A 25737-nucleotide genomic window follows, 5' to 3' on the forward strand; every position below is an offset into this window, starting at 1 on the left:
AGAGACTGACAGCCTTCCCTCTAAGATCAGGAACAAGACAAGGATGCCCGCTGTCACCACTGTTATTCAACATTGTGCTGGAAGTGCTAGCCAGGGCAATCCGGCAAGACAAAGAAATAAAAGGCATCCAAATTGGAAAAGAAGAAGTAAAACTGTCATTGTTTGCAGATGATATGATCTTATATCTAGAAAACCCTGAGAAATCGACGATACAGCTACTAGAGCTAATAAACAAATTTAGCAAAGTAGCGGGATACAAGATTAATGCACACAAGTCAGTAATGTTTCTATATGCTAGAAATGAACAAACTGAAGAGACACTCAAGAAAAAGATACCGTTTTCAATAGCAACTAAAAAAATCAAGTACCTAGGAATAAACTTAACCAAAGATGTAAAAGACCTATACAAAGAAAACTACATAACTCTACTAAAAGAAATAGAAGGGGACCTTAAAAGATGGAAAAATATTCCATGTTCATGGATAGGAAGACTAAATGTCATTAAGATGTCAATTCTACCCAAACTCATCTAAAGATTCAATGCAATCCCAATCAAAATTCCAACAACCTACTTTGCAGACTTGGAATAGCTAGTTATCAAATTTATTTGGAAAGGGAAGATGCCTCGAATTGCTAAAGACACTCTAAAAAAGAAAAACGAAGTGGGAGGACTTACACTCCCTGACTTTGAAGCTTATTATAAAGCCACAGTTGCCAAAACAGCATGGTACTGGCACAAAGATAGACATATAGATCAATGGAATCGAATTGAGAATTCAGAGATAGACCCTCAGATCTATGGCCGACTGATCTTTGATAAGGCCCCCAAAGTCACCGAACTGAGTCATAATGGTCTTTTCAACAAATGGGGCTGGGAGAGTTGGATATCCATATCCAAAAGAATGAAAGAGGACCCCTACCTCACACCCTACACAAAAATTAACTCAAAATGGACCAAAGATCTCAATATCAAAGAAAGTACCATAAAACTCCTAGAAGATAATGTAGGAAAACATCTTCAAGACCTTGTATTAGGCGGCCACTTCCTAGACTTTACACCCAAAGCACAAGCAACAAAAGAAAAAATAGATAAATGGGAACCAACAGCATTAGTATCATCTGGGAACTTGTTAGAAATGCAAATTCTCAGGTTCCACCCAAGACTTACTGAATCAGAAACTCTAAGGGTGGGGCCCAGCACTTTTTTTTAACAAAAAATCCCTCCATGATGGGTTGAGCCCTCTACCACAGGTTTTACCCTTGGGAAGACGGTTGCTGCAAAGGAGAGGCTAGGCCTCCCTATGGTTGTGCCTAAGAGCCTCCTCCCGAATGCCTCTTTGTTGCTCAGATGTGGCCTTCTCTCTCTGGCTAAGCCAACTTGAAAGGTGAAATCACTGCCCTCCCCACTACGTGGGATCGGACACCCAGGGGAGTGAATCTCCCTGGCAACGTGGAATATGACTCCCGGGGAGGAATGTAGACCTGGCATCGTGGGACGGAGAACATCTTCTTGACCAAAAGGGGGATGTGAAAGGAAATGAAATAAGCTTCAGTGGCAGAGAGATTCCAAAAGGAGCCGAGAGGTCACTCTGGTGGGCACTCTTACGCACACTTTAGACAACCCTTTTTAGGTTCTAAAGAATTGGGGTAGCTGGTGGTGGATACCTGAAACTATCAAACTACAACCCAGAACCCATGAATCTCGAAGACAGTTGTATAAAAATGTAGCTTATGAGGGGTGACAATGGGATTGGGAAAGCCATAAGGACCACACTCCACTTTGTCTAGTTTATGGATGGATGAGTAGAAAAATAGGGGAAGGAAACAAACAGACAAAGGTACCCAGTGTTCTTTTTTACTTCAATTGCTCTTTTTCACTCTAATTATTATTCTTGTTATTTTTGTGTGTGTGCTAATGAAGGTGTCAGGGATTGATTTGGGTGATGAATGTACCACTATGTAATGGTACTGTAAACAATCGAAAGTACGATTTGTTTTGTATGACTGCGTGGTATGTGAATATATCTCAATAAAATGAAGATAAAAAAAATGGAATCAAACTGACAAAAAAAAAAAGATGGGGACAAAAACTAAATGACAAATTGTGTGGGATGGGGGGGTGATTTGGGTGTTCCTTTTTAGTTTTATTTTTTATTCTGATTCTGATTCTCTTACGTAAGGAAAATGTTCAGAAATAGATTGTGGTAAAGAATGCAAAGCTATATGAATATACTGTGAACAGCTGATTGTACACCATGGATGACTGTATGGTATGTGAATATATCTCAATAAAACTGAATTTAATTTAAAAAAAAAAATGAAAATAACTGAAGTGGTGGAACTCTAACCTATAACATTCTTTGAAATTTGCTCTAGAACTGTTCATTGAATTGTGCTTTGAAAGTTATCACCTTTCTGTATATATCCTATATTTCACAACAAAGTAAGAACTGAAACTGTAGAACTGTAACACAGCACATTTTTTGAAATGACCTATGTTAACTGCTTGTTCAGCTGTACTTTGAAAGTTAACACCTTTCTGCTTTTATGTTATATTTATCAATAACAGAAATAACTGTAATTGTGGAACTGTAACCCATAACATTCTTTGAAATTTTCTAACTACTTGTTGAATCATACTTTGAAAATTATCACTGCTATGTATATATGTTAAAGTTTACAATAAAATGCATAAAAAAACAAAAAAAAAATAATAATAATTGGGGTAGCTGGTGGTGGATACCTGAAACTATGAAACTACAACCCAGAACCCATGAATCTCGAAGACAGTTGTATAAAAATGTAGCTTATGAGGGGTGACAATGGGATTGGGAAACCCATAAGGACCACACTCCACTTTGTCTAGTTTATGGATGGATGAGTAGAAAAATAGGGGAAGGAAACAAACAGACAAAGGTACCCAGTGTTCTTTTTTACTTCAATTGCTCTTTTTCACTCTAATTATTATTCTTGTTATTTTTGTGTGTGTGCTAATGAAGGTGTCAGGGATTGATTTAGGTGATGAATGTACAACTATGTAATGGTACTGTGAACAATCGAATGTACGATTTGTTTTGTATGACTGCGTGGTATGTGAATATATCTCAATAAAATGAAGATAAAAAAAAAAAAAAAGCCAATCCATTTCTGGTGTTTTGCAAGACAGCAGCGTTAGCAATCCAGAACAGAGAAATTAAATATTAGTCATTTATTCTAAAAGGGGCTCACAATAACCTCATAGTCTGAACTGCTGTGAACAGCCTCTATGAAAGGCAGCTTAATACAATCCCACCTTGGAGCCAGAAGAGATACTCTGTCATTTACTATGTTTAACCTTGAACCTTAAGATCTTGTGGTTTTAGCTTCCTCATCTATAAAATTAGGAGACTTACCAGATTATCTCTAGAATTACTTTCAGCTCTCCCATTCTATGACTGAACACTCCAAGTGAATGAAAACAACAATCACACATATATTATTTATGTACTTGTAGAAGAGGCTATTTCAGTCACTTAAGAGTTTAGCTGTATTAAAATAAAACATGGACATATACTAGAAAAGAATCCTATAAGGTCCTTTCCAGGGAAAAAGTCTAACATTAGCTATTTTATTTTCTCTCTCTTATGTGGCATTAAATATTCTAGGGTTTTAGATAAGAAAAGGACTGAATAGAGGAGAAAAGATAACAAATGTAAGAAGCTGCCTTCTCTCTAGTTTTTTCCTATATCTTCCTGATGAATATTAAGCTTGACATCTTGCTGAATAGATCCCCTCCTCTAAGGCTTTATTAGATTTTGTAATTAAAGGGGAAAGTAAGTTGCAAACAGAAGAGCTTCAGTAAGGCAAATCCCAATTATCAGAGATGACAAAATAATATTCCCATTTACACAATAAATGTTTGATGATTAACTGCTGATTTATTCATTATTTGAGGCACAGAAAACCTTATTATAAAAGAGAAATGCTGAGTGGCAAACCCCTTATCAGAGGATGTGCTTTCTTTTCTTATAACATATAAAACAACATGAGCCTTTAATGCTCAAAGAAACCAAAAGGGTCTATCATTTCTAAGATTAACTCTTAGAGAAAACAAAACTCTAATAATTCAAACAAGACTTAAAAATTTATTCATCTTTTTGGGAACAGAAATCAGTATTTCAAACCCAGAAGATAGGGAATAAAGACTTTTTTTAAATGTTGACTTCTGGGAAAGATGAGCTCCAGGATTCAATCCTTCCATGAAAACAACTATTAAACACCCAGGAACTGTCTGAAACAACTATTTTGAAACTCCAGAGGCCAGAAGAACATTGTACAGCATCCAGGGAAGAGCAAGAGGAAGAGGCTGCTAAATTACTGTAAGGAACAGTAAATTGCTCTCCCCAGCAGCGATTACCAGTACACATCCCCCACTCTTGCAGCAGACAGCCTTGGTGTCCAGTCCCTGGCTAGCTATTGCTGACAGAAAGGGACATAACAATATCCTTTCTGAAGAACAAAGGTGTGCACAGCTGATCACCGATCATGGCTTTTGATTAATGAATTTGGATCACTGGATCTTGACTCTGAGGACAGTCAGTTTCAACACCACCCTGGACAAAGGCAGTAGCAACCATTGTTTCAACCCTCCCTGGAAAGGGGCAGAGGCCATGGAGAATCAAGGATGCAAGGCCTCCTCAGAGATGCAGGGGACAGTTAGCTGAAGGGCTACATTGCTGGGTAAGCCAGGAAAAATCAGAGCAGCTTTTGGCACCCTTCCTGACCCAGTCTGCGTCCCCTTTGTGGATCCCTGGCCCTATTTTGGCTGGGAAAGTCCAAATTGTATAAGTTGGTGTTTTGTGGATTTTTATCCTCTTCCTTTGAATAGGCCATCATTTCCTGTTTCTTTGTCTTGACCCTACCCCCAGAATTTGCCTTCCAGGCAAAAGCAGTGTGAGACAACAAAAGGAGTGTAAAAACTATAAAGGTGGACAGTCTAGAACAAAGGCCTGCTGGCTTGAAACACCTGGGAGAGGGAGGTTTGTCCCCTGGAAAACAGAGGGGACAACCAAACTCCTGTAAATAAGGGAAGTCCAAAACAATTAGCATGCAAAAGCCCAGGACAAGACATAAGTCCAGTAAGACAGGGAAAACCCTGCACACTGCATGCATACTGGGCAGACCTTCCTGATAGGAGGGCTAAAGCTCCAGAAAATACATCTTATCACCAGCTGCTTACAAAACCAGGAAATAAGACATCTCAGGGAGTAAATCCCACAGTTAACATTTTAAAATATTAAAATGTACAGTGTGCAATAAGATCACAAGACAAAGAAACAGGAAATGATGGCCTATTCAAAGGAAGAGGATAAAAATCCACAAAACACCAACAAAGAAGGACACAAAGTGGACATACCAAACAAAGCCTTTTAAAATGATACTAAAAATGCTTAAGGAGATGAAGGGAAGTATAGAGAAAGAACTAAAGGGTATCAGGGAAACAGTGAATAAACAATATAAGAGTCTAAATAGGCAAAAATTTTTAAAAGAAACCAAACAGAACTACTGGAGGTGAAGACTACAATAATGGAAATGAAAAATGCCCAGAAAGATTTCAAGGGCAGAATGGAGCTGGCAGAAGAAAGAATCAGTGAATTTGAAGACAAGACACTTGAAATGAGTCAGGCTAATGAACAGAAACAAAAAAGAATATTAAATGCAAAGATAGCCTAAGACAGCTATGGGACTCCATCAAGCACACTAATAGCACACCATGGGAGTCCCAGAAGGGTAAGAAAGAGAAAGGGGGGATGTGCCTGTTTGAAACTGTTATGCACCCCAGGAAAGACCATGTTCTTTTAATCCAGCCTTGTGGATGTGGGCTTATTGTAGGTGGGACCTTTCGATTAGGTTGTTTCCATGGAGATGTGACCCACCCAAGTGCAGGCAAGACCTTTTGATTAGATTACTTCCATGGAGATGTGACCCTGCTCATTCAGGGTGGGCCTTAATTAGATCACTGGAGTCCTTAAGAGAGCTGAGAGCCCACAAAGACCCAGATGCTAAAAGAGGACTCCCAGATGCTTTGAGAGAAACGACCCAGCAGAACCAAGCAGAGAGCTGAGAGAAGCTAAGAGGGACAGAAGCCCAGTGACATTTTGGAGAAAGCCAATTTAAAATGCAACCTGGGAGCAAAGGACTAGCAGATGCCAGCCACGTGCCTTCCCAGCTAACAGAAGTGTTCCAGATGCCATTGGCCTTTCTCCAGTGAAGGAATCCTCTTGTTGATGCCTTAGTTTGGACTCTTTTATGGCCTTAGAACTGTAAGTTTATAACCTAATAAATCCCCTTTATAAAAGCCAATCCATTTCCGGTACATATTTTTTCCTAATAGCCAGGGAGGATGAACATTTTTTCATGTGTTTTTTAGCCATTTATATTTCCTCTTTGGAAAAATACCTTTTAATATCTTTTGCCCATTTTATAAGTGGGCTGTTTGTACTATTCTTGTTGAGTAGTAGGATTTCTTTATACATGCAGGATATAGTTTCTTATCAGATATGTGGTTTCCAAATATTTTCTCCCATTGAGTTGGCTGCCTCTTCACCTTTTTGACATTTCTGGTATTTTGCATAAAAACAGCTTTAGCAAACTGAACAGGGGAAGAAGGAATAGTCAAAGAAATAATGACAGAGAACTTCCCAAACTTAGCAAAAGACATGAATATGTATATCCAAGAAGCTCAGAGAACACCAAGCAGGAAAACATGAAGAAAAATGCACCCCAAGATTTACAAGACAAGGAGAGAGTTCTGAAAGCTGCAAGAGAAAAGCAACATGTTACATACTAGGGACTCAGATATCTGCACACCAATATTCATAGTGGCACTATTCACAATTTCCAAAAGATGGAAGCAACCCAAGTGTCCATCAGCCAATTAATGGATAAACAAAATGTGGTATATACATACAATGAAATATTATTCAGCTGTAAGAAGAAATGAAGTCCTGATGCATGCAATAACATGGATGAATCTCGAGGGCATTATGTTGAGTGAAATAAGCCAGACACAAAAGGAGAAATATTGTGTGCTCTCACTGATATGAACTGACAGTAATAAGTAAACTCATCGAGATAGAAAGTAGAATATAGGTTAGCAGGGTATAGAATGGGGGTAGAGAGCAGGGAGTAGATGCTTAATTTGTGCAGAATTTCTATTTAGGTTGATTATAAATGCTTCAAAATGGATAGTGGTAATGGTAGCACATTATTGGGAGTGCAATGAACACTTTCTTTTTGAGAAGGAAAGTTAGAAGATAAAACATGGGACTGCATAACTCAGTGAACCCTGTTGTGGACGATGGACTCTGGTTAATAGTACAAATATACGACTGTTCTTTCATGAATTATAACAAGCAGATTCAACAATTCATATGGAAATTGAAGGGACCCAAAATAGCCAAAACAATCTTGAAAAAGAACAAAGTTGAAGAACTCATACGAATCAATGGAATAGAATCAAGAGACCAGAGGCAAAAAACCCCATTTAAGATCAGTTTATTTCGACAAGAGTGCCAACACCATTCAATGTAGAAAGAAGAGTTGTTTTCAACAAATGATGTTGTGACGAATGAATACCAACATGCAAAAGAACAAAGCTGGATTCCCCTACCTTACATCATGTAAAAATAAATGCTAAATGGATCACAGACCCAAATATAAGGGCTAAAACTAGAAAACTGTTAGATCTAGAGAAATTGAAATCCTCAAGACAACTGATAAGACTGTACAATGGTACAACCGCTGTGGAAAACAGTCTGGCAGTGGCTCAAAAGGTTAAACTGAGTTACCTGAACACAAATACTCATAGCAGCAGTATTCATAACAGTCAAAAAGTGGAAACAGACCAAATATCTGTCAACTGATGAATGTATAAATAAAATGCAATATATCCATATAATTGAACATTAGTTGTCAATAAAAATATATGAAGTATTGATACATGCTACAACATGGGTGAACCTTGAAAACAATGCACTAAGTGGAAAAAGCTAATCACAAAGACCACATATATGATTCCATTTGCATGAAATATCCAGAATAAGCAATCTATAGATTTAGTAGATTAGTGCTTGCTAAGATTGGGGTTGGGAGGAACAGGAGTCACAGGGTAGGGATTTTCTATTTGGGGTGATGAAAATGTTCTAAACTTAGACTGTGATTAAGGTTGTACAATTCTGTGAATACACTGAAATCATTTAATTGCACACTTTAAATGGGTGAATTTATGGTATGTGAATTATATATTAGTAAAGGTATTAAAAAATAAAAAGGGGATTACATTGAATGATTCTTAGGGTCTTTTCACTTCTAGAATTATGTAACCACAGAAGGAAAACACATCACAATGTACATTTTGTCAACTGAAAATCACACTTAACTGCATGGTGACATAAAGGAGGAAACTCACAAGCCAAAGACAGCTAAAGCACAACTTTGAACACTGTGCGATAGCCACAGAATTCTAGAAAACATCAGCAAAAAAACCAGGAGAATTGCGAATGAGAAGGCTCTTTCCAGGCAAATATTTTAGGCAGGCTGTGAACGTAAGAGAGAGCCATAAACTCAGACAGGTGTTTCAAGTAGAGCCTGCTGCCATAAATCAAATGACAGATACTACTTTGCAGTGTTTAAAAATTACATTTAGCTATATATGTCTTTTCAACCACATCCAACTCCACACAGACACCAACTACCATTAGTAAAGTCATCTTCAGATATAAGAGATTTTAAAAAGCCAAATACAAGGTCAGTGGCATCTGACTTTACATCTCATCATTTTTGCATTTACATATATAAAATGCCCCACCGTGAGTTCCTGGTAACTATGATACCTACTGCTTCAGCCTGATAAGAGAGCACTTTAAAGAGATCTCGCTCCACAGCAATCTTCTGCATGGTCAAGTGGGCCTCAGTGGAGCTCCGATCCATTAATCTGCCATATAATTGCTCCAGACTCTGGAAAATAAAACCACAATATAACATAATGTTTAGAATAACCACAGCTGTTACTAATAAATTGCTATGCCTAGAACTTAATAGTAACTTACAGCCATGGCAGAATGAAAAAATCCATCAGCAAGTACAGCATTTCCAACATCTACCCATCCTTTTCCAGTCTTCATAGTCATCTAGAAGATAGAAGTCAGATAGTTTTTAAATGCAATATTATTGAGATATATTCACATACCAGATAATCACCCAAAGTGTACAATCAATAGTTCACAGTATCATCATATAGCTGTATGTTGATTACAATCACCAAATTTTTGACCATTTTCATTACTCCAAAAAAATTAAAATAAGAATAAAAATAAAAATAAAAAAGAACAACCAAAACATCCCATACTCCTTACCCCCCCCATTATTTGTTTATTTTTTGTCTTTGTTTTCTTACTCATCTGTCCATACACTGGATAAAAGGAGTCTCAGTCACAAGGTTTTCATAATTACACAGTCACACTTTAAGAGCTATATAGTTATACAATCACCTTCAAGAATCAGGGCTACTGGATTACAGTTTAACAGTTTCAGGTATTTCCTTCAAATTATTCCAATACACAAAAACTACAAAAGGGATATCTGTATAATGCAATATATAGATATATATCTGGAATAACCTCCAGAATGACCTCTACTCTATTTGAAATCTCTCAGCCACTGAAATTCTATTTTGTTTCATCTCTCCTCCCCATTTTGGTCCAAGAAGGCTTTCTCAATTCCATGATGACTGGGCCAGGCTCATCCCTGGGAGTCATGTCCCACATTTCCAGGAAGACTTACACTCCTGGGAGTCAGGTCTCACGTAGGGAGGAGGGAGATAAATAGTTTTTAAAAATTATGCCACTAAAAATGGTTATTTATTATGTGAGCAGATATTTGAGAAAATATTTAATTGTCTATCCATTTTCAATGGTGTAATGCAAACAAAAAGTAACCATAAGCATTTATTAGAGTCCAGCATTCTGTTTTAAACTCCATAATTTAAGAGAAATGGTCTTAAGATGAGCAATAACAAAAATATATAATAATAAAAATAACAAAAATAGAACTGAGAACACATCTTCTGAGGAAATATTAAAAGACAATATTTGTACATATATGTGTGACCAAATGGATTTTGACAAGGATATAGAGTCCATTCAATGGAGAAAGAATAGTCTCTTAAAAAAAACGGTGCCATGAAAAACTGGATTTCAACATGCAAAAGAATGAACCTGAACCCCTACCTCAAACCATATACCAAAATTACGCCGTTATGGATCAATGATTGTGCCAGTTTGGATGTATTATGTCCCCCAAAATGCCATTATCTTTGATGTAATCTTGTGGGAGCAGATGTATTAGCGTTAATTAGGTTGGAATCTATTGGTTCAGTGTTTCCATGGAGATGTGACTCAATCAACTGTGGGCAAGACCTTTGATTGGATAATTTCCATGGAGGTGTTACCCCATTCATTCAGGGTGTGTCTGAATTAGATCACTGGAGCCATATAAACGAGCTGACAAACAGAAAGAGTTGAGAGCAACTGAGAGTGACATTTTGAAGAGGTGCTGCAGCTTACAGAGACATTTTGAAGACAGCCATTGGAAGCTGACACTGACATTTTGGAGAAAGCCATGTTGAAACCAGAACTCCGTAGCAGAAACCAGCCACGTGCCTTCCCAGCTAACAGAGGTTTTCCGGACGCCATTAACCATCCTTCAGTGAAGGTACCCAATTTTTGATTCCTTACCTTGGACACTTTATGGCCTTAAGATTGTGACTGTGTAACCAAATAAACCCCCTTTATAAAAGCCAATCCATTTCTGGTATTTTTGCAAAAAGGCAGCACTCACAAACTGGAACAGTGATCTAAATATAAGAGCTAAAACCATAAAACTCTTAGAAGATAACACAGAGGAAAATCTTCATGACCTTGGATGTGGCAAAACTTTCTTAGATAGGACACAAAAAGAACAAGCAACCAAAGAAAATGGGATAAATAGGACTTCATCAAAATTAAAAACTTTTGTGAATCAAAGGACATTATCAAGAAAGTGAAAAGAACCTACAGAATGGGAAAAATAATTGCTAACCATATATCTGATAAGGGTTTAATATCCAGAATTTACAAAGAACTCCTACAACTCAACAACAAAAAGGCAAAAAATTTTAAAAATGGCAAAAGACTTGAATAGACATTTCTCCAAAGAAGATATACAAATGGCCAATAAGCACATGAAAAGTTGCTCAACATCATCAGGGAGATAAAAATCAAACAACCAATGAGACACTACTTCATACCCACTAGGATGATTATTATTTTTAAAATGGGAAAAAAACAACTGTTGGTGAAGATGCAGAGAAACTGGAACACTCGTATATGGTCAGTGGGATCATAAAATGGTGCAGCCACTGTGGAAAACAGTGTGAAAGTTCCTCAAATAGTTAATCATAGTCGAGATGAAAACTGTGGGAAGATGACAGAGTGGGGAGCTCCAGGATTCACCCCTACTACTCAAAACAACTATTAAACAGACAGAAACTATCTGCTGCCATAAACTGAAACTCCCAAGCAGAATAGAATACTGTACAGCATCCATGGAAGAGGGGAAGAGGCTGATGAATTATGGAAAAGACCAGCAAATTGCTCATTCCACACTCCAAGCCAGTCCCTAGCCGGTGACAGAAAGGGACATAAAAATTCTCTTCCCCAAGACCAAGGGTGAACATGGGCAATTACTGATCATGGCTTTTTATTAGCGATTTTGGGTTGCTTGGAGCCAGCTCTGACAGTGGCCATTGTCCCAACCCACCCAGGACAAAGGAGGCAGTGGAGACTTAAATACCTTATACTTCCTCAGGGATGTGGGGAACAGTCAGCTGAAGGGCTGCATTTGCTGGGCAGGTCAAGAAAACTCAGCTTTGGGGAGCCATTAAAGATGTTCTTGGCAAGCTTCATGATCCCCTCCCCAGGAGACATTGGAGCCAGTCTGCACCCTCTTTCTGGATCCCTGGCCCTGTTTCAGCTGGGATAGACCGACTTGGAAAACTTCCCTCTAGCATGGCACACTCTCAGAATTTGACCTCCAGGCAAAAGCAGCTTGAGACAAGGAAAGAGTATAAGAAACTATAGAAGCAGAGAGTCTGGGGCAAAGGCTTTCCTGCTTTAAACAACTGGGAGAGGAAGGTATGTCTCCTGAGAAATAGAAGAGGCATTCAAACTCCTGTAAAGAGGGGATGTCCAAAACCACTTACAAGCCACAGGGACAGAAAAGACAGGTTGGACCATGCATACTATTCACCTCAAGCAGACCTTCCAGATAGGAGGGTCGAAGCTCGAGAGAAACTCTATCTTATTACCAGGTGATATGAAAACAAAAAATAGACATCTTATGAAATAAATCCCAGAGTTAACATTTTAAAATATTAAAATGTACAATGTACAACAAAAGAGTACAAGACAGAGAAACAAGTAGTAATGGCCCATCCAAAGGAAGAGGATAAAAATCCAGAAAACACCAACAAAGAAGACACAAGGTGGGCATTCCAAACAAAAAGTTTTAAAAACCTATCTTAAAATGCTCAACATGAAGGAAAATATGGAGAAAGAACTAAAGGATATCAGGAAAACAATGAATGAGCAATATGAGACTCTCAATAAAAAGACAGAAATTTTAAAAAGGAACCAAACAAAACTACTGGAGTTGAAGACCAAAATAACTGAAATGGACAATTCCCCAGAAGGTTTCAATAGCAGATTGAAGCTGGCAAAAGAAAGAATCAACAAACCCAAAGACAAGATAACTGAAATGACTCAGGCTAAGAAGCAGAAAGAAAAAAGAATTATAAAAAGCAAAAATAGATTAAGACATCACTGGGACACCATCAAGCATACCAATATACCCTCTATGGGAGTACCAGAAGGCAAAGAAAGAAAGAAAGGAGAAGGAATATTCAAAGAAATAATGAGAGAGAACTTTCCAAACTTAGCAAAAGACATGAATATGCAAATCCAAGAAGCCCAGAGAACACCAAACAGGATAAACATGAAGAAAAATATACCCTGTCATATGTTGACCACACTATTGAATGCAAACACAAGGAGAGAGTTCTGAAAGCTGCAAAAGAAAAGCAACATGCTACGTACAAGGGAGTCCCAATTAGACTGAGTGCTGATTTCTCATCAGAAACCATGGAGGTAAAAGGCAGAGGGTTGAAATACCTCAAGTGCTGAAAGAAGTCAACTGGCAACCAAGAATTTTATATCTGATAAGACTTTCTTTTAAATATGAGGGAGAAATTAATACATTCACAGATAAACAAAAGCTGAGGGAGCTCATCACCACTAGACCTGCCCTACAAGCAATGCTAAAGGGAGTTCTTCACACTGAAAGGAAAGGACATTAGACAGTAATTCAAAGAGGCATAAAGAAATAAAGACCTCTGGTAAAAGTAGCCATTTGGGTAAATATAAATTCCAATATTATTGTATTGCTTGGTATGTAACTACACTTCTTACTTCCTAAAATGCAAATGCATAAAAGTAATGATAAATCTATAGCTTTGGATATACAAGGTACAAAGATATAAGCAGTAACAAGTACCAAAAAAAGTGGGGGGACAGATGGGTAAAGGATAAGTATATTTGTATGCTATTGAAGTCAAGTGGGTATCAAACCAAATATGACTGTTACATATTTAGGATGTTAAATTTTAATCCCATGGTAACCACAGGGAAAATACATGAAAAATATATCCAGATACAAAAGAGAAGGCACTTAATACTGTACCAAAATCAAATAAATATAAAAGGAGGCATTGACAAAGAAAATCAGGAACCAAAAAGGTATGAGACTTACAAAGGCTAAAGAGCAAAATGGCAGAAGGAAGTTCAGCATTATCAGTAGTCACTTTAAATGTAAATGATTAAACTCTCCAGTCAAAGGGCAGAGATAGGCAGAACGGATTTAAAAAAAAAAAAAACAGAGCATGACCCAACTATATGCTGTCTGCAAGAAACTTACCTTAAATGCAAAAATACAAGTAGGTTGAAAGTGAAAGGATGAAAAAATATATAGATACCATGCAAGGGGTAAACAAACGAGAGCTGGAGGAGCCAAACCAATATCAGATAAAATAGACTTTAATTCAAAAGCAGTTATGAATGACAAAGACAGTCATTATGCACTAATGAAGAGGTCAATTCAACAAGAAGATGTAACCATTATAAATATATATGCACCTAACAGCAGAGCCCTAAAATATGTGAAGCAAATACTGACAGATGGGAAGCGAGAAACTGATAGTTTTACATTAACAGCAGGACGCTTTAACACACCACTCTCAATAATGGATAGAACATCTAGTTAGAAGAACAGTAAGGAAATTCAAGACTTGAACGACACTCTAAACCAGCTAGACCTAACAGATATATATAGAACACTTCACCCAATAACAACAGAATACACGTTCTCGATTTCACGTAGACCATATGGTAGGACACAAAGCAAGTCTAAACAAATTCAAAAATATTGAAATTATAAAAGTATCTTCTCTGACAACAAGAGAATGAAACTAGAAATCAAAATCAGAGAAAGAAATGGAAAATTCACAAATATGTGGAAATTAAACAATTTACTCTTAAACAACCAATGGGCTAAAGAAAAAATCACAAGTGAAATTAGGAAAAATCTTGAGACAAACGAAAATACAACAGACCAAAACTTATGGGATACCATGAAGGCAGTGCTGAGTCGAAATTTCTAGCTCTAAATTTTTCCATTAAAAAAAAAAAGAAAGACTTCAAAGCAGAGACCCTACCTCAAAATTGGAAGAACTAGAAAAAGAGGTGCAAACTCAACCAAAAGCAAGAAGGAAGGAATATAACAAAGTTTAGAACAAAGATAAAATAATAGAGAACAAAAAAAAAGAAAAAAACAAGAATCAACAAAACCAAAAGTTGGTTCTTTGAAAAGATCAATAAAATTGACAAACCTTTAGCCAGACCAACAAAAAAAGAGAGAGAGGATACAAATAATGAAAATCAGAAATGAAAAGGGGTCATTACTACTAACCCCACAAAAAAGAGAGATTGTATGTTACCACTAATGTGAACCCTGTGAAACATGTAAAATAAATGTTTTATACTGTAAAAAAAACACAAAACAAAACTAACAAACAAAAAAAAAGTAGGGCTGTACAACACAAACTGAACTATATTGTAAACGTTGGATTACAGTTAACAGCACTATTATAAAAATGCTTTTTCATGAATTGTAACAAATGTAGCACACTAATGCAAGGTGTTGATAATAGATTGGTATATAAGAAGTCTGTATTTTCTATACAATTTTTCTGTAAACCTGCAACTTTGTTATAAAAAATTTAAACAATATTTTAATAATAGCAAACCATATTTTGACTCACATACTTAGAGGATCCTAAGAACAAAATAAGGCCAAAAATTTTTAACTGTTTTTAGAAATCTTGTTACTGGTAATAATATTGACATTGCTATATTCTAAAACTAACATAAATATATATTTTTAGGATAAAACACTTAATTATATTAATACTTTTAGGCACCAAGATTATCAGCTCCAGTTAAAACAGATACAGGAGGCGGGGCAAGATGGCAGACTGGTGAGCTGTATATTTTAGTTACTCCTCCAGGAAAGTAGGTAGAAAGCCAAGAACTGCGTGGACTGGACACCACAGATCAATCTGTCTTTGGGCATACTTCATACAACACTCATGAAAATGTCGAACTGCTGAGATCAGTGAAATCTGAAGCCCAATACAAAAAGCTTCAAACACTTTCAATTTGGGCACGTCAAGTCAAGAGCAGAACTAAGAGAGCTCTGAGACAAAAGGCAATAATCCAGTGGCTGAGAAAATTCACTAAACACCACAACTTCCCAAGAAAAGGGGGGTGTCCACTCACAGCCACCATCCCGGTGGACAGGAAACACTCCTGCCCATCGCCAGCCCCATAGCCCAGAGCTGCCCCAGACAACCCAGTGTGACGGAAGTGCTTCAAATAACAGGCACACACCACAAAACTGGGCGTGGACATTAGCCTTCCCTGAAACCTCAGCTGATTGTCCCAGAGTTGGGAAGGTGGAGCAGTGTGAATTAACAAAGCCCCACTCAGCCATCATTTGAGCAGACTGGAAGCCTCCCTACACAGCCCAGCAGCCCAGAAGTGCCCTGGGGGGACGGCACTCACCTGTGACATAGCACACTCATCCCTCAACAGAGGACCCGGGGTGCACAGCCTGGAAGAGGGGCCCACTTGCAAGTCTCAGGAGACATACGCCAATACCAAGGACTTGTGGGTCAGTGGCAGAGACAAACTGTGGCAGGACTGAACTGAAGGATTAGACTATTGCAGCAGCTTTAAAACTCTGGCATCACCAGGGAGATTTGATTGTTAGGGCCACCCCCCCTCCCCGACTGCCCAGAAACACGCCCCACATACAGGGCAGGCAACACCAACTATACACGCAAGCTTGGTACACCAATTGGGCCCCACAAGACTCACTCCCCCACTCACCAAAAAGGCTAAGCAGGGGAGAACTGGCTTGTGGAGGACAGGTGGCTCGTGGACGCCACCTGCTGGTTAGTTAGAGAAAGTGTACTCCACGAAGCTGTAGATCTGATAAATTAGAGATAAGGACTTCAATAGGTCTACAAACCCTAAAAGAACCCTATCAAGTTCAGCAAATGCCACGAGGCCAAAAACAACAGAAAATTATACAGCATATGAAAAAACCAGACGATATGGATAACCCAAGCCCAAGCACCCAAATCAAAAGACCACAAGAGACACAGCACCTAGAGCAGCTACTCAAAGAACTAAAGATGAACAATGAGACCATAGTACGGGATATAAAGGAAATCAAGAAGACTCTAGAAGAGCATAAAGAAGACATTGCAAGACTAAATAAAAAAATGGATGATCTTATGGAAATTAAAGAAACTGTTGACCAAATTAAAAAGACTCTGGACACTCATAGTACAAGACTAGAGGAAGTTGAACAACGAATCAGTGACCTGGAAGATGACAGAATGGAAAATGAAAGCATAAAAGAAAGAATAGGGAAAAAAATTGAAAAAATCGAAATGGACCTCAGGGATATGATAGATAATATGAAACGTCCAAATATAAGACTCATTGGTGTCCCAGAAGGGGAAGAAAAGGGTAAAGGTCTAGGAAGAGTATTCAAAGACATTGTTGGGGAAAACTTCCCAAATCTTCTAAACAACATAAATACACAAATCATAAATGCTCAGCGAACTCCAAATAGAATAAATCCAAATAAACCCACTCCGAGACATATACTGATCACACTGTCAAACACAGAAGAGAAGGAGCAAGTTCTGAAAGCAGCAAGAGAAAAGCAATTCACCACATACAAAGGAAACAGCATAAGACTAAGTAGTGACTACTCAGCAGCCACCATGGAGGCGAGAAGGCAGTGGCACGATATATTTAAAATTCTGAGTGAGAAAAATTTCCAGCCAAGAATACTTTATCCAGCAAAGCTCTCCTTCAAATTTGAGGGAGAGCTTAAATTTTTCACAGACAAACAAATGCTGAGAGAATTTGCTAACAAGAGACCTGCCCTACTGGAGATACTAAAGAAAGCCCTACAGACAGAGAAACAAAGAAAGGACAGAGAGACTTGGAGAAAGGTTCAGTACTAAAGAGATTCGGTATGGGTACAATAAAGGATATTAATAGAGAGAGGGAAAAATATGGCAAACATAAACCAAAGGATAAGATGGCCGATTCAAGAAATGCCTTCACGGTTATAACATTGAATGTAAATGGATTAAACTCCCAATTAAAAGATACAGAATCGCAGAATGGATCAAAAAAAAAGAACCATCAATATGTTGCATACAAGAGACTCATCTTAGACACAGGGACACAAAGAAACTGAAAGTGAAAGGATGGGAAAAAATATTTCATGCAAGCTACAGCCAAAAGAAAGCAGGTGTAGCAATATTAATCTCAGATAAAATAGACTTCAAATGCAGGGATGTTTTGAGAGACAAAGAAGGCCACTACATACTAATAAAAGGGGCAATTCAGCAAGAAGAAATAACAATCGTAAATGTCTATGCACCCAATCAAGGTGCCACAAAATACATGAGAGAAACACTGGCAAAACTAAAGGAAGCAATTGATGTTTCCACAATAATTGTGGGAGACTTCAACACATCACTCTCTCCTATAGATAGATCAACCAGACAGAAGACCAATAAGGAAATTGAAAACCTAAACAATCTGATAAATGAATTAGATTTAACAGACATCTACAGGACATTACATCCCAAATCACCAGGATACACATACTTTTCTAGTGCTCACGGAACTTTCTCCAGAATAGATCATATGCTGGGACATAAAACAAGCCTCAATAAATTTAAAAAGATTGAAATTATTCAAAGCACATTCTCTGACCACAATGGAATACAATTAGAAGTCAATAACCATCAGAGACTTAGAAAATTCACAAATACCTGGAGGTTAAACAACACACTCCTAAACAATCAGTGGGTTAAAGAAGAAATAGCAAGAGAAATTGCTAAATATATAGAGACGAATGAAAATGAGAACACAACATACCAAAACCTATGGGATGCAGCAAAAGCAGTGCTAAGGGGGAAATTTATAGCACTAAACGCATATATTAAAAAGGAAGAAAGAGCCAAAATCAAAGAACTAATGGATCAACTGAAGAAGCTAGAAAATGAACAGCAAACCAATCCTAAACCAAGTAGAAGAAAAGAAATAACAAGGATTAAAGCAGAAATAAATGACATAGAGAACAAAAAAACAATAGAAAGGATAAATATCACCAAAAGTTGGTTCTTTGAGAAGATCAACAAGATTGACAAGCCCCTAGCTAGACTGACAAAATCAAAAAGAGAGAAGACCCATATAAACAAAATAATGAATGAAAAAGGTGACATAACTGCAGATCCTGAAGAAATTTAAAAAAATTATAAGAGGATATTATGAACAACTGTATGGCAACAAACTGGATAATGTAGAAGAAATGGACAATTTCCTGGTAACATATGAACAACCTAGACTGACCAGAGAAGAAATAGAAGACCTCAACCAACCCATCACAAGCAAAGAGATCCAATCAGTCATCAAAAATCTTCCCACAAATAAATGCCCAGGGCCAGATGGCTTCACAGGGGAATTCTACCAAACTTTCCAGAAAGAACTGACACCAATCTTACTCAAACTCTTTCAAAACATTGAAAAAAATGGAACACTACCTAACTCATTTTATGAAGCTAACATCAATCTAATACCAAAACCAGGCAAAGATGCTACAAAAAAGGAAAACTACCGGCCAATCTCCCTAATGAATATAGATGCAAAAATCCTCAACAAAATACTTGCAAATCGAATCCAAAGACACATTAAAAAAATCATACACCATGACCAAGTGGGGTTCATTCCAGGCATGCAAGGATGGTTCAACATCAGAAAAACAATCAATGTATTACAACACATTAAAAACTCGAAAGGGAAAAATCAATTGATCATCTCAATAGATGCTGAAAAAGCATTTGACAAAATCCAACATCCCTTTTTGATAAAAACACTTCAAAAGGTAGGAATTGAAGGAAACTTCCTCAACATGATAAAGAGCATATATGAAAAACCCACAGCCAGCATAGTACTCAATGGTGAGAGACTGAAAGCCTTCCCTCTAAGATCAGGAACAAGACAAGGATGCCCGCTGTCACCACTGTTATTCAACATTGTGCTGGAAGTGCTAGCCAGGGCAATCCGGCAAGACAAAGAAATAAAAGGCATCCAAATTGGAAAAGAAGAAGTAAAACTGTCATTGTTTGCAGATGATATGATCTTATATCTAGAAAACCCTGAGAAATCAACGATACACCTACTAGAGCTAATAAACAAATTTAGCAAAGTAGCGGGATACAAGATTAATGCACATAAGTCAGTAATGTTTCTATATGCTAGAAATGAACAAACTGAAGAGACACTCAAGAAAAAGATACCATTTTCAATAGCAACTAAAAAAATCAAGTACCTAGGAATCAACTTAACCAAAGATGTAAAAGACCTATACAAAGAAAACTACATAACTCTACTAAAAGAAATAGAAGGGGACCTTAAAAGATGGAAAAATATTCCATGTTCATGGATAGGAAGGCTAAATGTCATTAAGATGTCAATTCTACCCAAACTCATCTACAGATTCAATGCAATCCCAATCAAAATTCCAACAACCTACTTTGCAGACTTGGAAAAGCTAGTTATCAAATTTATTTGGAAAGGGAAGATGCCTCGAATTGCTAAAGACACTCTAAAAAAGAAAAACGAAGTGGGAGGACTTACACTCCCTGACTTTGAAGCTTATTATAAAGCCACAGTTGCCAAGACAGCATGGTACTGGCACAAAGATAGACATATAGATCAATGGAATCGAATTGAGAATTCAGAGATAGACCCTCAGATCTATGGCCGACTGATCTTTGATAAGGCCCCCAAAGTCACCGAACTGAGCCATAATGGTCTTTTCAACAAATGGGGTTGGGAGAGTTGGATATCCATATCCAAAAGAATGAAAGAGGACCCCTACCTCACCCCCTACACAAAAATTAACTCAAAATGGACCAAAGATCTCAATATAAAAGAAAGTACCATAAAACTCCTAGAAGATAATGTAGGAAAACATCTTCAAGACCTTGTATTAGGAGGCCACTTCCTAGACTTTACACCCAAAGCACAAGCAACAAAAGAGAAAATAGATAAATGGGAACTCCTCAAGCTTAGAAGTTTCTGCACCTCAAAGGAATTTCTCAAAAAGGTAAAGAGGCAGCCAACTCAATGGGAAAAAATTTTTGGAAACCATGTATCTGACAAAAGACTGATATCTTGCATATACAAAGAAATCCTACAACTCAATGACAATAGTACAGACAGCCCAATTATAAAATGGGCAAAAGATATGAAAAGACAGTTCTCTGAAGAAGAAATACAAATGACCAAGAAACACATGAAAAAATGTTCAGCTTCACTAGCTATTAGAGAGATGCAAATTAAGACCACAATGAGATACCATCTAACACCGGTTAGAATGGCTGCCATTAAACAAACAGGAAACTACAAATGCTGGAGGGGATGTGGAGAAATTGGAACTCTTATTCATTGTTGGTGGGACTGTATAATGGTTCAGCCACTCTGGAAGTCAGTCTGGCAGTTCCTTAGAAAACTAGATATAGAGCTACCATTCGATCCAGCGATTGCACTCCTCGGTATATACCCGGAAGATCGGAAAGCAGTGACACGAACAGATATCTGCACGCCAATGTTCATAGCAGCATTATTCACAATTGCCAAGAGATGGAAACAACCCAAATGTCCTTCAACAGATGAGTGGATAAATAAAATGTGGTATATACACACGATGGAATACTACGCGGCAGTAAGAAGGAACGATCTGGTGAAACATATGACAACATGGATGAACCTTGAAGACATAATGCTGAGCGAAATAAGCCAGGCACAAAAGAGAAATATTATATGCTACCACTAATGTGAACTTTGAAAAATGTAAAACAAATGGTTTATAATGTAGAATGTAGGGGAACTAGCAGTAGAGAGCAATTAAGGAAGGGGGAACAATAATCCAGGAAGAACAGATAAGCTATTTAACGTTCTGGGGATGCCCAGAAATGACTATGGTCTGTTAATTTCTGATGGTTGTAGTAGGAACAAGTTCACTGAAATGTTGCTATATTATGTAACTTTCTTGGGGTAAAGTAGGAACATGTTGGAAGTTAAGCAGTTATCTTAGGTTAGTTGTCTTTTTCTTACTCCCTTGCTATGGTCTCTTTGAAATGCTCTTTTATTGTATGTTTGTTTTCTTTTTAACTTTTTTTTTCATACAGGTGATTTGAAAAAAGAAGGGAAAGTTAAAAAAAAAAAAAAAAAAAAAAAGATGTAGTGCCCCCTTGAGGAGCCTGTGGAGAATGCAGGGGTATTCACCTACCCCACCTCCATGGTTGCTAACATGACCACAGACATAGGGGACTGGTGGTTTGATGGGTTGAGCCCTCTACCATAAGTTTTACCCTTGGGAAGACGGTTGCTGCAAAGGAGAGGCTAGGCCTCCCTGTATTTGTGCCTAAGAATCTCCTCCTGAATGCCTCTTTGTTGCTCAGATGTGGCCCTCTCTCTCTGGCTAAGCCAACTTGAAAGGTGAAATCACTGCCCTCCCCCCCTACGTGGGATCAGACACCCAGGGAAGTGAATCTCCCTGGCAACGTGGAATATGACTCCCAGGGAGGAATGTAGACCTGGCACCGTGGGACGGAGAACATCTTCTTGACCAAAAGGGGGATGTGAAAGGAAATGAAATAAGCTTCAGTGGCAGAGAGATTCCAAAAGGAGCCGAGAGGTCACTCTGGTGGGCACTCTTATGCACACTTTAGACAACCCTTTTTAGGTTCTAAAGAATTGGGGTAGCTGGTGGTGGATACCTGAAACTATCAAACTACAACCCAGAACCCATGAATCTCGAAGACAGTTGTATAAAAATGTAGCTTATGAGGGGTGACAATGGGATTGGGAAAGCCATAAGGACCAAACACCACTTCGTCTAGTTTATGGATGGATGTGTAGAAAAGTAGGGGAAGGAAACAAACAGACAAAGGTACCCAGTGTTCTTTTTTACTTCAATTGCTCTTTTTCACTCTAATTATTATTCTTGTTATTTTTGTGTGTGTGCTAATGAAGGTGTCAGGGATTGATTTAGGTGATGAATGTACAACTATGTAATGGTACTGTAAACAATCGAAAGTACAATTTGTTTTGTATGACTGCGTGGTATGTGAATATATCTCAATAAAATGATGATTAAAAAAAAAAAAAAAAAAAAAAAAAAAAAAGATTGAAATTATTCAAAGCACATTCTCTGACCACAATGGAATACAATTAGAAGTCAATAACCATCAGAGACTTAGAAAATTCACAAATACCTGGAGGTTAAACAACACACTCCTAAACAATCAGTGGGTTAAAGAAGAAATAGCAAGAGAAATTGCTAAATATATAGAGACGAATGAAAATGAGAACACAACATACCAAAACCTATGGGATGCAGCAAAAGCAGTGCTAAGGGGGAAATTTATAGCACTAAACGCATATATTAAAAAGGAAGAAAGAGCCAAAATCAAAGAACTAATGGATCAACTGAAGAAGCTAGAAAATGAACAGCAAACCAATCCTAAACCAAGTAGAAGAAAAGAAATAACAAGGATTAAAGCAGAAATAAATGACATAGAGAACAAAAAAACAATAGAGAGGATAAATATCACCAAAAGTTGGTTCTTTGAGAAGATCAACAAGATTGACAAGCCCCTAGCTAGACTGACAAAATCAAAAAGAGAGAAGACCCATATAAACAAAATAATGAATGAAAAAGGTGACATAACTGCAGATCCTGAAGAAATTAAAAAAATTATAAGAGGATACTATGAACAACTGTATGGCAACAAACTGGATAATGTAGAGGAAATGGACAATTTCCTGGAAACATATGAACAACCTAGACTGACCAGAGAAGAAATAGAAGACCTCAACCAACCCATCACAAGCAAAGAGATCCAATAAGTCATCAAAAATCTTCCCACAAATAAATGCCCAGGGCCAGATGGCTTCACAGGGGAATTCTACCAAACTTTCCAGAAAGAACTGACACCAATCTTATTCAAACTCTTTCAAAACATTGAAGAAAATGGAACACTACCTAGCTCATTTTATGAAGCTAACATCGATCTAATACCAAAACCAGGCAAAGATGCTACAAAAAAGGAAAACTACAGGCCTATCTCCCTAATGAATATAGATGCAAAAATCCTCAACAAAATACTTGCAAATCGAATCCAAAGACACATTAAAAAAATCATACACCATGACCAAGTGGGGTTTATTCCAGGCATGCAAGGATGGTTCAACATAAGAAAATCAATCAATGTATTACAACACATTAACAAGTCAAAAGGGAAAAATCAATTGATCATCTCAATAGATGCTGAAAAAGCATTTGACAAAATCCAACATCCGTTTTTGATAAAAACACTTCAAAAGGTAGGAATTGAGGGAAACTTCCTCAACATCATAAAGAGCATATATGAAAAACCCACAGCCAGCATAGTACTCAATGGTGAGAGACTGAAAGCCTTCCCTCTAAGATCAGGAACAAGACAAGGATGCCCGCTGTCACCACTGTTATTCAACATTGTGCTGGAAGTGCTAGCCAGGGCAATCCGGCAAGACAAAGAAATAAAAGGCATCCAAATTGGAAAAGAAGAAGTAAAACTGTCATTGTTTGCAGATGATATGATCTTATATCTAGAAAACCCTGAGAAATCGACGATACAGCTACTAGAGCTAATAAACAAATTTAGCAAAGTAGCGGGATACAAGGTTAATGCACATAAGTCAGTAATGTTTCTATATGCTAGAAATGAACAAACTGAAGAGACACTCAGGAAAAAGATACCATTTTCAATAGCAACTAAAAAAATCAAGTACCTAGGAATAAACTTAACCAAAGATGTAAAAGACCTATACAAAGAAAACTACATAACTCTACTAAAAGAAATAGAAGGGGACCTTAAAAGATGGAAAAATATTCCATGTTCATGGACAGGAAGACTAAATGTCATTAAGATGTCAATTCTACCCAAACTCATCTACAGATTCAATGCAATCCCAATCAAAATTCCAGCAACCTACTTTGCAGGCTTGGAAAAGCTAGTTATCAAATTTATTTGGAAAGGGAAGATGCCTCGAATTGCTAAAGCCACTCTAAAAAAGAAAAACAAAGTGGGAGGACCTACCCTCCCTGACTTTGAAGCTTATTATAAAGCCACAGTTGCCAAAACAGCATGGTACTGGCACAAAGATAGACATATAGATCAATGGAATCGAATTGAGAATTCGGAGATAGACCCTCAGATCTATGGCCGACTGATCTTTGATAAGGCCCCCAAAGTCACTGAACTGAGTCATAATGGTCTTTTCAACAAATGGGGCTGGGAGAGTTGGATATCCATATCCAAAAGAATGAAAGAGGACCCCTACCTCACCCCCTACACAAAAATTAACTCCAAATGGACCAAAGATCTCAATATAAAAGAAAGTACCATAAAACTCCTAGAAGATAATGTAGGAAAACATCTTCAAGACCTTGTATTAGGCGGCCACTTCCTAGACTTTACACCCAAAGCACAAGCAACAAAAGAGAAAATAGATAAATGGGAACTCCTCAAGCTTAGAAGTTTCTGCACCTCAAAGGAATTTCTCAAAAAGGTAAAGAGGCAGCCAACTCAGTGGGAAAAAATTTTTGGAAACCATGTATCTGACAAAAGACTGATATCTTGCATATATAAAGAAATCCTACAACTCAATGACAATAGTACAGTCGGCCCAATTATAAAATGGGCAAAAGATATGAAAAGACAGTTCTCTGAAGAGGAAATACAAATGGCCAAGAAACACATGAAAAAATGTTCAGCTTCACTAGCTATTAGAGAGATGCAAATTAAGACCACAATGAGATACCACCTAACACCGGTTAGAATGGCTGCCATTAAACAAACAGGAAACTACACATGCTGGAGGGGATGTGGAGAAATTGGGA

The 25737-nt window shown here is 37.6% G+C and overlaps 1 protein-coding gene across 1 annotated transcript in view; it reads right to left on the reverse strand.

Moving 5' to 3' along the window:
• Window positions 1-25737, reverse strand: part of TEX11 (testis expressed 11) — a 508239-nt gene that overhangs the window by 452090 nt on the left and 30412 nt on the right. The window contains exons 5-6 of the mRNA XM_037820830.1: window positions 9090-9170; window positions 8878-8997 (exon numbers count right to left, since the gene is read on the reverse strand). Coding sequence (XP_037676758.1) covers window positions 8878-8997; window positions 9090-9170 — 201 coding nt within the window. The remainder of the gene's footprint in view (window positions 1-8877; window positions 8998-9089; window positions 9171-25737) is intronic.

This window comes from Choloepus didactylus, chromosome X (genome assembly GCF_015220235.1).
Source record: "Choloepus didactylus isolate mChoDid1 chromosome X, mChoDid1.pri, whole genome shotgun sequence".
Lineage (NCBI taxonomy): Eukaryota > Metazoa > Chordata > Mammalia > Pilosa > Megalonychidae > Choloepus > Choloepus didactylus.